The sequence below is a fragment of the Peromyscus maniculatus genome, chromosome 4 (genome assembly GCF_049852395.1).
Source record: "Peromyscus maniculatus bairdii isolate BWxNUB_F1_BW_parent chromosome 4, HU_Pman_BW_mat_3.1, whole genome shotgun sequence".
NCBI classification, from domain to species: domain Eukaryota; kingdom Metazoa; phylum Chordata; class Mammalia; order Rodentia; family Cricetidae; genus Peromyscus; species Peromyscus maniculatus.
In genome coordinates, this window is record NC_134855.1 from 129,432,298 (window position 1) to 129,448,965 (window position 16,668).

General features: G+C 37.8%; 1 protein-coding gene across 4 annotated transcripts in view; it reads right to left on the minus strand.

The window, feature by feature from the left end:
• Rad21l1 (RAD21 cohesin complex component like 1) overlaps positions 1–16,668 on the minus strand; it is a 30,038-nt gene that overhangs the window by 3,566 nt on the left and 9,804 nt on the right. For 2 of the 4 annotated variants that reach the window (XM_042276458.2, XM_042276461.2), the window contains 8 exons: positions 15,993–16,163; positions 14,139–14,231; positions 13,173–13,286; positions 10,049–10,275; positions 9,581–9,677; positions 8,337–8,461; positions 3,859–3,948; positions 838–915 (listed from right to left, as the gene is read on the minus strand). In XM_042276458.2, coding sequence (XP_042132392.1) covers positions 838–915; positions 3,859–3,948; positions 8,337–8,461; positions 9,581–9,677; positions 10,049–10,275; positions 13,173–13,286; positions 14,139–14,231; positions 15,993–16,163 — 995 coding nt within the window. Of the gene's footprint in view, positions 1–837; positions 916–3,858; positions 6,252–8,336; positions 8,462–9,580; positions 9,678–10,048; positions 10,276–13,172; positions 13,287–14,138; positions 14,232–15,992; positions 16,164–16,668 lie in introns of those variants that run through there. The other 2 variants (XM_076570838.1, XM_076570839.1) reach the window with 2 other exon arrangements.

Here is a 16,668-nt window from a genome sequence, read left to right on the forward strand (position 1 = left end):
CATTAAGGAAATACAATCATGTAATAAAGGGCTAGAGAGACAGCTCAGTTAAAAGCACTGGCTATTCTTGCTGAGGGCCAGGTTTATTCCCAGAACCTACATGGAGAGTCACAACCACCTGTAACTCCAGTTTCAGGTGATCCAACATCCTCTTCTGGCCTTTGCAAGCATTACATGCACACGATGCCAGACATACGCACAGACAAAACAAACTTTTTATTTTTTAAAAAGAGATAATAAACCAAATAACACAGCCACAAAATTTACATGAAAATAATTGTAATCACACTATGAAGCCTCAGTGAAAACTGATTATTACATAATCTTTGAAATAGAAACTGATAGTCATCCTTTAATAACCTTTCTATATTTAGCCTTAGGTATATCACTTAAAACCATTTCACTCCAGTGGCTTTTGTTGTCATCAACAAAACATAAAAAATATTTTGTTTTCATAAATATCTGGATCCTCAATCAATATATTACTGACTTTTTAGTATAAAAATCAAGGGCTAGGGAAATAGTTCAGTGGATAAAGTGTTTATTCTGCAATTATAAGGACTGGAGTTCACATCTTCTCAGAGGCAGAGGATCTCCAAGGCAAGCTCATTAGCTAGACTAATGGAATCAGTCAAGTCTGGGGTCAGTGAGAGGCCTTATCTCAGGAAATAAAGTGGAGAGTGACTGAGGAAGCCACTTGATGTCTATTTCTGGCCTACAATACACCACCATCCACACATACATGTATCCCCATACTAGAACATGCATATACATGTGTACATACACTACGCATGCATATATACACACAAAATAAATAAAATAAAAATACCATCTTACCCGTAATTCATATAATGTCTGAAATAATCTTTGATTCCATTTCTCTGCCTCAGTATTTTGTTTGCTGCCTGATGACTCCTGTTTGAATGATTGATAAATATTTAATTTAAGCAAATTTTATTGAATGGTTACTATTCACCAAGCACTGCATTAGCTACTACAGAGATACAACTGTAACACAATCCTGCCCCCCAAATTTCTGGTTTGGTGAAGGGAAGAATGACACAAACATGAGACAACTACTGTATAACAGCTTCCTCAAGATTAAAACAGGAAAGCAAAGTAATCTGGTATGCATACTCCTATAAGTAATCCCAATAAAACTCACTGGTTCACCAAGCTAGGCTTTGGTGGTACTTTGGTCTATTGTAGGTTCTTTGTCTAGGGTGAGTAGATGTGTGCACTGTGTATCCCCAGCAAAAGTTTTGTCACACAACAAAAACTTGTTTGGGGTTGTACCTTGCCTCCAGGCATGCCTTCTGATAAAGAGATGCAAAGCAGGAAACTATAGTCTTTATTGTGATGCAGCCCAGAGCTTGTGCCCTTGTGTACTTTGAAAAGTAGTGAGCAAACTCAGCTGCTTTGGGCTAGGATTTTCAGGCTGGCCAATCTGAACTCCAGTGACAGGAGTAAACAGAAAAACTGTAGAAAATCTGTTGTTTCAAGGTCTTTGTATGAACTTCGCTGGTGACATAAACACCCTTAAAAATGGTTTAAGAGACCTTTCAGACTTTGAGGCATTTTGTCTTTGAGGCATTTTGTCTACATAACACTAACTCACTGCCTGTCATGTCATCAGATTGGTTTGCTCTTTTGTCTTTTAATCACTCCAGAGACAGCTTGATATTTAGTCTAATCTCTTACAAACTAACACCATATGAGTTGAGAATGGGGTCTCAGGAAAGGTATTGATCTGTCTGATAAAAACAACAGTAACAACAACAACAAGGAAAACAGAACAGGCTGCAAAGGGCTGCCAGTGAGAAGCCGCAGTTCTGACCTACCTTATCAGTTTTCCTAGGCTAGCTCTGACCATAGTGTGCAACAGCAAACAAACAATGGAACAAGTTAAGAGGCTATAGAGATGGCACAGTAGTTGAAAGTGCTTACTGCCCCTGAAGAGGACCTGGGTTAGGTTCCCAGAACCACATCAGGTAACTGACAACTATCTATAACCCCTTATTCTGTGAATTCAATAGCCTCTTCTGGACTCTTCAGTCACCTGTGTGCACATAAATTCATGTAGGCATACACACATGCACATAAATAAAAATAATAAATCTAAAAATTTAACATCAGGACTTAATAGGTGATTTGATAGTATTTACTAAACAACTTTTGATAAAATTTAAGATAAAAAATGCCCTCAGTACTGTGGGATAAGGTTCAAATAAGTAACTTAGGGATTGGAGAAATGGCACTGGCTGCTCTTGCAGAAAACCTAGGTTTTGTTCCCAGCACCCTCATGGTGGCTCACAGCCACCTGTAACTGCAGATCCAGGGGACCAAATACCTTCTTTTGGCTTTCCAGGGGCCAGGAACATATATGGTGTACTTTCATACAGACAAAGCACTCATACATATAAAAATTTTTAAATCTTAAAAAGATTTATTTTTATTTTATGTGTATGCATGTATGTATCTTTAAAAAAAAAATGAAGCCAGGCAGTTGCTGTGGATGATTGATTGATAAATAAAATGCTGATTGGCCAGTAGCCAGGCAGGAAGTATAGGTGGGACAAAGAGAGAGGAGAAGTCTGGGAAGTGGAAGGCTGAGTCAGGAGATGCCAGTCTGCCATCCAGGGAGCAGCATGTAAAAGGCAGCAGGTAAAGCCATGGAACCCGTGGTGACATACAGATGAACAGAAATGGGCTGAGTATAAGTGTAAGAGCTAGACAATGGTAGGCCTAAGCTAATGGCTGAGCAGTTTAATTAAAATGAGCTTCTGAGTGATTATTTTATAAGCAGTTGTGGGGTCCGTGGGGCTGGGCAGGATTGGAGAAAACTCCAGCTACAGGCAGTGTTGGTGCAACACCTTTAATCCCAGTACTTGGGAGGCAGATCTCTGAGTTCAAGGCCAGCCTGATGTACAGAGCTAGTTCCAGGATAGCCAGGAGTACATTAAAAAAAAAAAAAAATCTTGGAAAAAAAAGAAAGAAAGAAAAGAAAAAAAAAAAACAGGTAGTAATGCATATGGAATCAGTGAGTCTAATTTCTGGATTTGCTATCAAAATGTGACCCTTTAAGCAGACCATTTTCTGATTTTAAGCATTTTCACTTTCTGATTTTAAAATTTTCCTACAGACACAGGTTTTGTGCCAATATTGAGGAAGAGATGCTCACACTATTTCTTAAAAAATAAAACTTCAAATGCTCTAGGTTATATCCGAATATAGTATAATCTCCAAAGGCAAGAATGATTTAAAACAGTGATGATTCTCAACATTTTAAAACATGACCCTACCTTTGCTAAGTATAAAATTGTATACTTGCTTTTATCTAAAGTCTCAAAAATAATTTAAGTATGAGAAAAAGTCGTGGGAATTCTTCATAGCTCATCAAATCATTTACAAATACCTCAGCTGTTGTTTGAAACACACTAGCCTGGGCTACGTCATCAGTGTTTGCTTCACACTCATTCTCCTGCCTGGTATGGGCCGCCAAGCCACGCTAAACGTATTTCTTGAGAACATAAATTTAAATTATAAACTTATAAATAAAGACAGCAGTTTTGCAAACAAAATTTTAAGTAAATAAAACATTAACATTTAGGAAGACAACTTTTAAGAATATTCCTTTCTTCCCTATTAGTCACTCCTTCTACCTCCATGTCCTTTTTTTAAATATACTGAGTTTCGTTAAGGTTTCCTAGAGTTGGTGGGGGATATGCTAGAATAATAGAGAGTTAATAGGATTATCATGTACATTCTGTATATATATGAAATTGCCAAAATTACATTAAATCTAAAAATAACTAATTAAATATGAAAAAATTACCCAAAGACTACAAATATATTTACCAATTCAACTGGGCAATTTTCTTGGGCTGAGGAAGCATTCATTGAAGACAATCCCTCAGCAGGTGGAGAAATCGTTTCAAATATTTCCTGCTAAAGAAAATTCAGAAATTACAGGTAATTCTGCTAGTGGTTATAATATGAACAGCTCAATTTTTAAAAATAACTTATTAACATAAATGATAATTTCTCAAATTAATTTAACATATTGTCTTACTTAGGGTTTCTATTGCTGTGAAGAGACACCATGACCATAGCTTATAAAGGAAAACATTTAACTGGGGCTGGCTTACAGTTCAGAGTTGAGTCCATTACCATCATGACAGGAAGCATGGTGGCATGCAGGCTGACATGGTGCTGGAGAAGGAGCTGAGAGCTCTATAACTTGATCTGCAGGTAGCAGGAAGAGAGTGTGACACACTTCCTGCAATAAGGCCTCCTAACAGTGCCACTTCCTATGGTCCTATGGGGGCCATTTTTATTCAAACCACCACATTCCACTTCCTGGCCCTCACAGGCTTGAAGCCATATCATAATAAAAAAATGCATTTAGTCCAACTTTAAAAGTCCTCATAGTCTATAAGAGTCTTAAACTTGCTTAAAATTGTAAAGTCCAAAGTCTCTTCTGAGACTCATGCAATCTCTTAACAGTAATTCCCCATAAAATCAATGAAAAAGCAGATCACATACTTCTAATGTATAATGGCACAGGATGTACCTTACAATTCCAAAAGGGAGCACAGTGAGGAAAGACTGGACCAAAAAACCCCCCAAAAGCCAGGTGGGCAAACTCTGCATCTTCCTGTCTGATGTTAAAATGTTCTTCAGATCTCCAACTTCTTTCACCTTTTGTTGACTGCAACATACTTTTTCCTCTTGGCCTGGTTCCATTCCCTGCTGACAGCTTTTCTTGGCAGGTATCCTACAACTCTGTCATCTCCAACATTTAGGGGTCTCCAAGGTAATCCAAGCTTCAACTTCTCAAGCTTCACATAATAGCCTCTCTAGGCCTCCATGTAGGGACACTCCGGAGATATGCTCGGCTAGGCAACTTTCCTTAGACAAGGAGGGAGATTCCCTAATCCCTTTCTGGTATCTTTGACTCTAAAGCCAGAACCATGAGGCCAAAGCTGCCAAATTCTGCTGCTTGCTGGGATTGGAATATGGCCTTCTCATTCAATTACATCTTCACTAGCGCTCTGTTTTCAATGTTTTCCTTCACTATCTAAGCGTGGCTGTCCTGAAACTTTCTCTGTAGATCAGGCTGGCCTCAAATTCAGAGATTCGTCTGCCTCTGCCTCTGGAGTGCTGGGATTAAAGGTGTGCACTACTATGCCTGGCCATAAGCTTTTCTTTAATTGCTTTTCACTTTCTTCAATCCTTTCCACAAGTTGGAAGCTAAGCTAGATGGGGTCTTGCTCTGAGGTCACCACTCCCTTTATTCCACTTAGCATCAGGCTTTTCTTTAATCTGTTTACACTTCCTAGTGCTTTTTCTCCTTAAATCATACATTTCGTATTTTTTCCTTGATCAGCTTTCTCTTTTTCATTATAAATCTGCATAAGAGTGAACACTAATAACCACTAACAGAGTCCATATTAGGTTGTCCACATAACCGAGTCCATATTAGGTTGTTTTGAGATTTCCTCTGCCAATGCAATTAATTCAAAACTCTTCAATTTATCACCAGGCAGATTTTTTTTTTTTTTTGGACAAGAGCAGAAAGCAGGCAAATTCTTCACCAAAATATCACAAGAGCAGTCTCTAGGCCACATACTAAAATTCTTCTCCTCTGACATCTCTTGAGCCAGGCCCTCACAATTCAAATCGCCCTCAGCACCACTCTCTTCCATTCTCCTACGAGGATGGCCCATTAAGCCTCAATTAAGAATTCAACTGCTTTTCTAATCTGGTCCCAAAGTTCACATTCCTCCAAACAAAAGCATGGTCAGGCCTATCACTTCTGTCTTAGGGTTTCTATTGCTGTGAACCATGACAACAGCAACTCTTATAAAGGAAAATATTTAACTGGGGCTGGCTTACAGTTCAGAGGTTTAGTCCATTATCATCATGGCAGGAAGAATGGCAGACATGGTGCTGGAGAAGGAGCTGAACGTTTTACATCTTGATCCACAGGCAGCAATAAGAGACTGTGACACACTTCCTCCAACAAGACCACACCTCCTAATAGTGCCACTCCTTATGGACCTATGGGGGCCATTTTTATTCAAACCACCACAAATGAAGGACCCTGCACACTACTTCTCCCTTTCTTCTCTTCATGCAGGCTCCACATTGGAGCCTCTACTGCTGCGCTGCTGAGATTGCTTTCCTTTGAAGTATCTTGTTTAGCGGTTACTCAGGCCAGCACCAGCTTTCTGAGGCAGGAAAGAAACCTGCATGGGCAAGCAGAGGAGGTGAGAGTGAGGGCTAGAGCACTCGTATCCCTACCAGGACTGTGACAGGACTCTAACACATGAGTGGTCACTGAAACAACAACAAAAATGATCTGTATCTTCTAGAAGGAGAGCAAAAACAAGGGAAAAAGGAAAAAGAGAAAAGGCCAGAAATGTTCTACTCTCCCTCATCTCCTCCTCTTCTCACTGCTGTAAGGCATTGGTCCCTTTCCATCCTTAACCTGTCACTAAGCCCTGTTCCCCAGCTGCCATCTCTGATCTTGAGTAAGACAGGAGGATTTTCAATTATACTTTTTTCACTTCAGCTTTAAATATTTTAGTGACTAGAAGGCATTGCTCTTTACTCTTTAGCATATATTTGTCTTTTTCTAGTATCTATGAATATTCTATATTTTAAGTAATGTCAAATTTATAATTACTATATACAAAAATTCTGTTTGAGATTTTAAAATGATTGATCAGAATCAACATTTTTCTAGTCCCTTAAAACTCACTGTGTATGCTCCCATACTTTACTATATTTCCTATTTCTTCACCATTTAGAAAACAAAGTAAGAACAGAAATGAAGATTAGAGCATAGCATAGTATAAAGGTGTAAGAGTCAAAAGAACTGGTACAGCACAAGAAGAAAAATCTAATTCTTGCAAATAAGCAGTTGATAACTGCACTTATATTTTCCTTCCAAAAATCACAAATTAAACAAGTTTTCCTAATAAGAATTTCAGTAGGTGCATTCTAGCAAATGTCCAAGCCCCAAAATGGCAGATAGCATGGCAACTCACCATATCAGTATGCGGTATATTATCAAGTATTTAGTAGAACATGTTCTGTTTTAATGTATTCTGAAACTGTCTTTCCTCCCAGGGCATCCAGTTTCAATGTGGATGAATTCTCTGAGTGGTTATCAAAATACATTGATGAGGGCTCGGCTTCCCAAGTTTCCACCGCCCTGCTCTGCAGGGAGTCTTTCTCACTGTGCCTCCTGTGTGTGTGTGTGTGTGTGTGTGTGTGTTTCCTTACCCCCAATAAAAGCCTTCCTTTTTTCACAGGAAAAAAAATTACAATAATGAGGGAACACACCTGAAAAGCATTGGCTTATTTTTATAAGTAAGACCCGAATATTTAAGTGACAAATGATAAAGTGTTTTATTTTATTTTTCAAAACAGGGTTTCTCTGGGAAGCCCTGGCTGTCCTGGAACTCTGTAGACCAGGCTAGCCTCAAACTCAGACATCCGCTTGCTTCTGAGTGCTGGGATTAAAGGCATGTACCTCCACGCCCAACAGAGAAAATACTTTATATATATATAGTTTGTTTTTGTTTCCTGGATCTCGCTCTGTAGACCAGGCTGGCCTTGAACTCACAAAGATCTGCCTGGCTCTGCCTCCCAAATGCTGGGATTGCGCCACCATTGCCCGGCTATATTTTTAATTAATATAAAAATTTATATTATATTAAGTTATATATTTTAGTATAAAAATATTTTAAAATATTTTTAAAAATTTGTTTTCAAATAGGTAAGCTTTTCAAATAAAAACTGTTCTCAAAGAAAATTTTTGTTTTCCTGTTCCTTCAGAGTGACAAAATTATTTTGTTTTGGTCATAGACTTTCAGATAGTCTTTCAAATTAAAGGCAAAGATAGTTGGGAAGTTTAAAATGTTGTTCTAGAGGGAAAATATGGGTGAATTTATGATGAAAAACAATATAAAAACATCTGGTTAGAGTTCTAGGAGACGCCATAACTCATTCACTGTAGGGCTTAGTAAGGTTTTCAAAATACAACCAGATTCAAGCACAATCACTCATTTACTAAGCTACATGAAATATTATTTCAGTATAAAACTACCTTATCTAGTGATTCACTATCCTAAACTTTAAAGGAATACTGTCTTGCAGATTAAAATTATATTTTTATCTTATAACAGTAAAGACACTTTGAGAAATTGTTGAACAACATAAGATGAAATATGAACAATATATGTAAGAGTATGTATCAGCCTCTCAATATTACTTCACTAGAGCTGCATAAAAAATATTTCAATGATTATCTCTGGCTAACTTACCTCAGAGTTAATATTCATATTGATGTCTTCCTGAAAGCTACCCACAGATTCAACAATCACATCCTTCCAAGACTGGGGTTGATCTAACTCTCTGTGGGAACTGGGCTCTTCTATCACTGAGAGCTCTTAATTGCAAGGAAGTGAAGAAAATGTTACGAAAGTGCATTTCAAACTTGAATTAGCATATGGCTATTCAAAAAGAAAACTTCTGGCCAGTAACTTGGAATCCAAGAATTTAAATAAGGAGTGCACAACTTTTTCATACTCCCCTGCATCTCACATAATTTATATCTTCTCTTTCCCCTCCTCTGTTTCCTTATCATTTCCACTCCCCATCATCCTCCAGTCATCCTTACTCACTCACTCACTTTCACACATTCACTCACAGGACTACAGGCACAGTTTAAAGCTCATTGTGGTGTAGTATTCTGTAAATACCAATGACTTCAGAAATGGTCACTGGGAAAAGGAACTTTATTCATCACATAAGTTGGTTTCATTACTTTATAATTGTCACAGCAATAATGAGTGATTATTAACATTCTGTGAACTTTATTTTAGGCAGATGGTGATATTTGTCTCAGAGTAGTTGTAATATTTATGTACTGTTCTTATCACTACCTGAGTTTTAGCTTGTTTTAAAATGAAACATTATTCTGCTAGACACAAAGACTTTCTTTTCTAAGAATTGATGAATACTGCCTTCAGGGTGGAGGAGGTTAGAGAGAGAAAAATTATCCACAGTGTGTGTGTGTGTGTGTGTGTGTGTATAAATATAAATAAAATCTTTTGTATGTGTGTAGAGAGGATACTGGGGATTAAACCTAGGCCCTCACACATTCTAGACAAGTACTCTACCACTGAACTACACCACCAGCCTCTTTTAGTATGTTTTAGTTTGAGACAGGGTCTCACTAAGTTGGCCAGGCTGGCTCTGAACTTGCTCTATAACCCAGGCAGGCCTTGAATTTGCAATCCTTCTGCTGGAGTAGGTGGGATTACAGGCCTGTGACACCAGGAATGGCCTATATTTCATCTTTTCAGTGAAGTCTTGGGGCAGAAATTAATACGAAAAGCAGAAAAATGCTATACTAAGGTAATATTTTAAGTTTAAAATACTCTTCTACAAATAGTGGCTATATTTGTAAATATGTATTTGAGCCTAGTTTTCATTCTGAAATATAAAGTTCAATTTTTGTTAATACAACATTCCCCTTGACATTAACAGAATTAGGAAATCTTACCTAGAATGTTTTTAGTTCCCACTTCTTTCCTTACTGACTCCTTCTGCATCAATTTTGCAAGTTTAAAGTCAAAGGACAGGAAGCATTTTGCAAACAACTGTAAAAACACATTTATATTCTTGTATTAGTAAAGCAAATCAATAAAGCACAAGCACATATGCTAAAAAAGTAAAGGCCAATCATACACAACTTTTCAAGCTGGGCATAGTGGTGCATGCCTTGGAAGCAGAGGCAGGTGTATCTTTGTAAATTCAAGGCCAGCCTGATCTATGTAGTAAGTTCCAGGATAGTGAGAGCTATATAGTGAGATCCTGTCTTGGGGGAAAAAGCCATTTACACACAATTATTAAACAAATTAAGTTTTAAAATAATGGTTTCTTCTTCCCGCATGTCTAATTATATTATAAATATGAACATATTAATTTAGAAGCAAGCATCATATTCATGCAAAAGGATGGAAACAATTACCATTTTCAGTTCATCATGAATCAGATCCTGGGTAGCGGTTGACAGAAGTGTATCCACTCCTCCCCTCTTCTTCCACATCATCAGTCTTTGTGTGGGAGGTGCAAGGTCCAGAACCATGAGAGTGTCCACAAAGGAAGTAAGCTGCTTATGCATAGTCTTGCTACTTATCTCCTTCACTGGATCTACGAGCAACCTCCTCTTTTTGCTTTTCCTTCTCTCAGCAATGTCTAGAGAGAAACAGGTATAAATGGGCTTAGAAAGTTTTGTAAAATGATATTCTAGGCTACTACATATCTAAGGAAAGTATATCACAAATAACCCGCAGAGTTGCACTGGGAAGAAACCCTTCTGTTTTCTGAAAATAAGCTTTGCAAGGTTTTTGCAAAGTTAGAGTATCTGAGCAGTCAAAAGCTGATATATTTTTCAAGGTATTGTTTGAAGGGGCTTAGGAGGGATTCTGTTCACTTGTTAATTAAGTGGGCAACTAAAGAAACATGGCAAAGAGGGAATGGGCAGTTAAAGAACTTGGAGCTTTTCTTTTCTTTCTTTTTGTTTTTTTAAATGTGTAACAGGATAATGTTTCAAAACATTAATGTGTATCTCTCCAGTGTACTTCACCTCCCCACACTGAAATTCATATGTGAATTCAAAGTAGGTAGCTAATTCCACACCACACAGAAGGTAGAAGTCAAGCTTTTCTTTAGTAAAGCTGAAAATATTTTGAATTGAACTCAGTTTTTAAATTTCCAGTTTCCCTCTACAGAGACAACCGAACCAAGTTAGTGGGAACTCATGAACTTTAGACTAACAGTTGTGGAACCTGCATGGGACTGGAGTAGGCCCTCTGCATGAGTGAGACAGTTGTGTAGCTTGTTGGTGGTTAAGGGGCCCTGCTGTGGGACGGTCTATATGTCAAATTGCTCTGATTGGTCAATAAATAAAACACTGGTTGGCTAGTGGCCAGGCAGGAAGTAGGTGGGACAAGGAGAGAGGAGAATGCTGGGAAGGAGAAGGCTGAGGCGGAGAGACACTGCAGCCGCCACCATGACCAGCAGCATGTGAAGATGCCGGTAAGCCACCAGCCACGTGGCAAGGTATAGATTTATGGAAATGGATTAATTTAAGCTATAAGAACAGTTAGCAAGAAGCCTGCCACGGCCATACAGTTTGTATGCAATATAAGTCTCTGTGTTTACTTGGTTGGGTCTGAGCGGCTGTGGGACTGGTGGTTGACAAAGATTTGTCCTGACTGTGGGCAAGGCCGGAAAACTCTAGCAACAAATGGCGCCCAACGTGTTGGCAAAAGTTTCTACCTAAAACCTGAGAAAAGATTCTAAAATGGAGCTAAAAACAGTTTCCTAATTGTCTCTCTCAAATGAGCGGCAGCCTGCCGGTTTGAGCTACTGGCGGGTTCCTAGCGTGTGAGCTCGGTCTGCAGTATGGCTGGAATGAGGCCTCTGCAAGTGGCACATTAAGCTGCATGGTGGATTTAGCCTTTGCTAGTACAAAACAAAAAGAGGTTTTTGGGCTACACGCTGCTTTGATAAGAAGCATAGACCCACTATTTCTGAGAGTTGATGGCTCCCAGAGCTGGCGGGAAACGTACCACCGCCATGTTGGGAAGCTGAAGTGGGCGGAGCCAGCAGCCACAGCGCCGTTTCAGGCTTAGAAGGCTGCTGTTTAAAGCAATAGGCTCAAGGTAATATAAAAAATAAGCCACATAAAGATGGCTATCACACAGAGAATCTGGATTATGTTCTCTTTGATATTTGTAGCTGAAGAAAAACATTTGATTGCAAAAGCTGTTGAGTTATGCCAAAATGTATATTTTAAAGGTAACTTGACTTCAAAATTTAGATGTAAGGATATGTTGCTTTGGAAAAGAGGCTCTGCTTTTGTTTCCACAGAAAGCCAGAGGCTATGGATTTGTTCCAGATTAAGATACATCAGGTTTGACCAGCCAAGACCACCTGAAAGGTCTCCAATGACACCATGGCCCAGATGATCCAACATCCAGAATCGTTTCAAGGCAACTGGCTCAGACGATACTGTCTCACGGACTACTCCATGATCCTAAAATTTTCTTTGTGTCCCCATAAGATACAGCGCCCCCCTCCAGCAGGAAGTAGTAAGAGAAGCTACGCCCAAATTCCCAAATATACCAAGCTGACTTTGGAGATGTGTAAAAGTTAAAACCTTCTTTTTAAAAAAAGAAAGGGGAAGTGCTGTGGGACGGTCTATATGTCAAATTGCTCTGATTGGTCAATAAATAAAACACTGGTTGGCTAGTGGCCAGGCAGGAAGTAGGTGGGACAAGGAGAGAGGAGAATGCTGGGAAGGAGAAGGCTGAGGCGGAGAGACACTGCAGCCGCCACCATGACCAGCAGCATGTGAAGATGCCGGTAAGCCACCAGCCACGTGGCAAGGTATAGATTTATGGAAATGGATTAATTTAAGCTATAAGAACAGTTAGCAAGAAGCCTGCCACGGCCATACAGTTTGTATGCAATATAAGTCTCTGTGTTTACTTGGTTGGGTCTGAGCGGCTGTGGGACTGGTGGTTGACAAAGATTTGTCCTGACTGTGGGCAAGGCCGGAAAACTCTAGCAACAGGGCCCCCTGGCAGTGGGATCAGGATTTATGCCTGGTGCATGAGCTGGCTTTATGGAGCCCATTACCCATGACAGGACACCTTGCACAGCCTTGATACAGGGAGGAGGGGCTTGGACCTGCCTCAGCTGACTATACCAGGCTTTGCTGACTCCCCACAGGAGGCCTTACCTTTTTGGAGGAGGAGGGGGGGGTAGGTTGAGGAGGGGGGAGGCTGGGAGGGAGCAGAAGGAGGAATGATAGGGGGATCTGTGTTTGGTATATAAAATGAATAAAAGAATTTCTTAATAAAGAAAAAAATTTCCAGTTTCCCAAACTGGACATATGATTTGAATAGGACTAGATGTGATGAAAAACTTATCTCTGATTTCTTTCATACTCTTCTCCTATTTAATGCCTAATGCTATTATCATGCTGGCAGCCTTCTATAACATTCTATGGATTGTTTGCATATCTCAAAGCAATTAAGATAGCAGGGTACCAAAGATAAAAATAAAAACATGAAACCTCTTACCTAAACCATCAATTGGGTCAAGAGTAAACCCTTCTTCTTCATTTGATAATAATGTTGTTTCATCTACTTTTTCGTCTTCAGGTAGGTATTGGTCATCTGAATTACCTGGTTCTACTAATAAAAGCAAAGACAGAAGCATATGACGACTATACTACACATTAGAAGACAATATGAGAAATAAAGTAAAAAATAATTGAGGAAATGCTACTTGCTGGGATGATACATATATTCTTAGTCATAAATTTTACAGAGGCAAAGAAGTTCAGTAATAAATGGTCTGGGACCCACAACATTTGAGTGAGTCAAGTGGCATCACCCTCATTTACATATGAGATATCTCAGGCTACAGTCACACAAAAGTAAAACAAAACAAAAAACTGACCGATAGAAATTTGCTATGACAACTAAAGTATCTATGTTCTATTGAGCCATCAATTGACTCATAAAGAACAATAGCTAAGTTTTGATTGCCCAATAATTTTTATATTTTTAATTTTGATTATTGTGCCAGAAAGCAAATGTAACATCAAACATTGTGAAAAAACAAAAAAGAGGATAATTATACTTTTAATACTTATGGAAAAAAAATCTTAAAGGCATCAACTCATCTGAGATAGTTTGGTAAGAATTTGAAGTAGAGAAAAATATGCTCACTTGAAAAATTATAACTTCTCTCAACTGTATACCAATGGTCAAGCCACATAATGTGATAATTTTTCTTCTGATATAACGTATTACTTTTTAGGATTTGAAAGCATACTGCTTGAGAAGAATAAATATGAATTACTAAAGCCAATCCTGATTAGCAACTTTTTCAGAATCTAACTTCCTGTTCTACACTCTACACTGTCTAGTATTAGGTGAAGAGAATTTGAAGGACAATGTTCTTCATTACAGTGCTGCTGAAACTTAGAAGTTCCAAACATCAGAATGTATACCTTTTATATGCAAAAGATTTCAACATACCCATTATACTACTAGGAAGCTCAGGAGGCAGAGACGTTTCTTTGTTTGAATATATGTCTTCTAAAAGGGTATTCTCATCTTGCAATAGATTGTCTTTAAAAACATAAATAAATACATTTTATTCACTACACATTTACTAGCATTAGTTTACACAAGACATTATATTCCTCCTTCTTAAATTATTTGTTTCCACTCCATATGGGAGTCACATAACTCAATTAGGAGGGGTTGGGGTGTTGTGAAAATTTTGACAAGGAAAACCAATTAAAAATCAAAATTATTTCTGGCAGTGTTCACCCATAGTTCACTGCGCCACTTCACTGCAGCCTTGGTTCTGAACACACAACGTGCACTTTGCACTGTGTGTGCTATCATGTGCCTTACAATGCCAGACACACTGACTGAAGTATCTTGGCACAGATTAAAGATTAATGTATGTTATGAATTGCATTGCTTTTACTATATGTACATTTTCTGTTCTAACAGAAACATGACTTAGTTATAGTAAATAGTAAAATATTAAAGACATTTAATATTTTCCTACCATCATTCCTCACAAATTAGCACATCTTTAGATTATAACTAAACATACTTCTATCATCTTGTATAACTATTTATTCAATTCATTGTTCTCAGCATTACAAATTCTAAAATCGAAATATTGATCAACTTTGAAAACCACTGAAAATGCTCTATATCCTGGATTATCAAAACTTTAGCAGAGATTTAGTTTTTCTAATGTAAAAGTATGTAAGCATATATCTCAATTTCATAAATATTTATTTTAATAAATGGTAAAATTATATAGTATACAAAACAATTATTTTTAGAATAAATTTATTTGGCTTACTATCAGTAAACACTTGGTTTGTATGGACATTTTTTAAAAATTTTACAATGTGTTTTTTTATTTTATGTGTATTGGGTGTTTGCTTGTATGTATATCTGTGTGCCACATGTACGCAGTGCCCACAGAAGACCTTGGATTCCCTGGGTCTGGAGTTACTGATAGTTGTGAACCTTAATGTGAGTGCTAGTAACCCAGTCCTCTGGAAGAGCAATCAGTGCTCTTAACTGCTGAGCCATCTCTCCAATCCCTTGCATGCTTACTTTGTATAGCCAGGACCACATAAGAATTTCTTGGGCAAAAGGGGGTTGTGGATGGAAAAAGTTTTAAGAAGCCACACTTCTTTCTTTCCCATCCCTCTTTTCTTTGCTCCCTATTCCCTTTTTTCTTTCAAGATAGGGTTTCATTATATATTGAACTGGCCTAGAACTCCTTATATAGTTCAGGCTGGCCTTAAACTCATGATTCTTTTGCCTTAGCTTCCCAAATGCTAAGATTACAGGTATGAGCTGCTATGCCTGGGTGATAACTGGACTTTTAATGTAAACTGAAAAAAATGTATTTCATATAACTAATAATCTTTAAAATACATACTTTTGTTTTTCCAGTCTCTCCAAAATATATATTTTATACTAATATTGTAATTTTAATATAAAATGCTACACTGACCCTGAAGAATATCTATTCCACAATTTGTATTAAAGAAGACAATGTTACCAGCATATAATCTAGTACATTTGTGAAGAGTATAGTAACCTCACTTCTTTCCAAAGTTTAAGGATACAAATAAAAATAGACAGGAGTTAATAGCTTCTATAGAAATGTCTTTAAGCAGATGGCTATTAACTTAGGCCTAGACTAAACATATAGACTTTGAAAACATATGTGAAGAATAATTTGGCCTACAAGCACAGATATATATCTGAAAATTCAATTTAATATAACAAAACATATATATTACAGTGATTTGATTAAAATATTTGATATTTTATGACCAGAAAGCATACCAATCATTTCTCCTGCAGCTCCTTCATCTCCAAATCCATCTCCATTGTCAAAGAACAAAGATTTTTCCTCAATGAGGCTTCCAGAACTATGTTCAACTACAAGACCACTGGAGTTCATTAATATGTTGTCATCAAAGAGGCTATGTCTTCTGAGGAGTTCAGGTTCATCCCCTATACAAATATATACCATTAGTGACAAACTAATCACCGAAACATATACTTTTAGAGTTAGAGGAAACTAATATATCATCTAGTATAATTCATCCTCATTGTATGAGGAAAATAAAAGCTTTAAAATTATTGAATTATACAATTAAAGACATCCAGTTAATCAACATAGATTTCAAGTTTAATACTTTCCCAATACAACAGGAAAAAATGCCAGAGCATTCAGTCGAGTTTGTACTTATAATATAGTTTAGTCATGTCCTAGAAAGTCAAAATGCCATGGGAGTAGACTGATTCCCTATACATTATGCAGGACACATTCTGTTTGACCAAGTATTATTTCATATAATTTTATACAGACAACTGCTTGAACAGTTTATGCCTAAGAAGAATTTGGAAAATCTGCCTAGGACTACATAGAGAAATGCTGTCTCTGAAACAACAAAAAGGCCTGGCAGTGGTGGCACACACCTTTAATCCCAGCACTCAGGAGGCAGAGGCAGAGGCA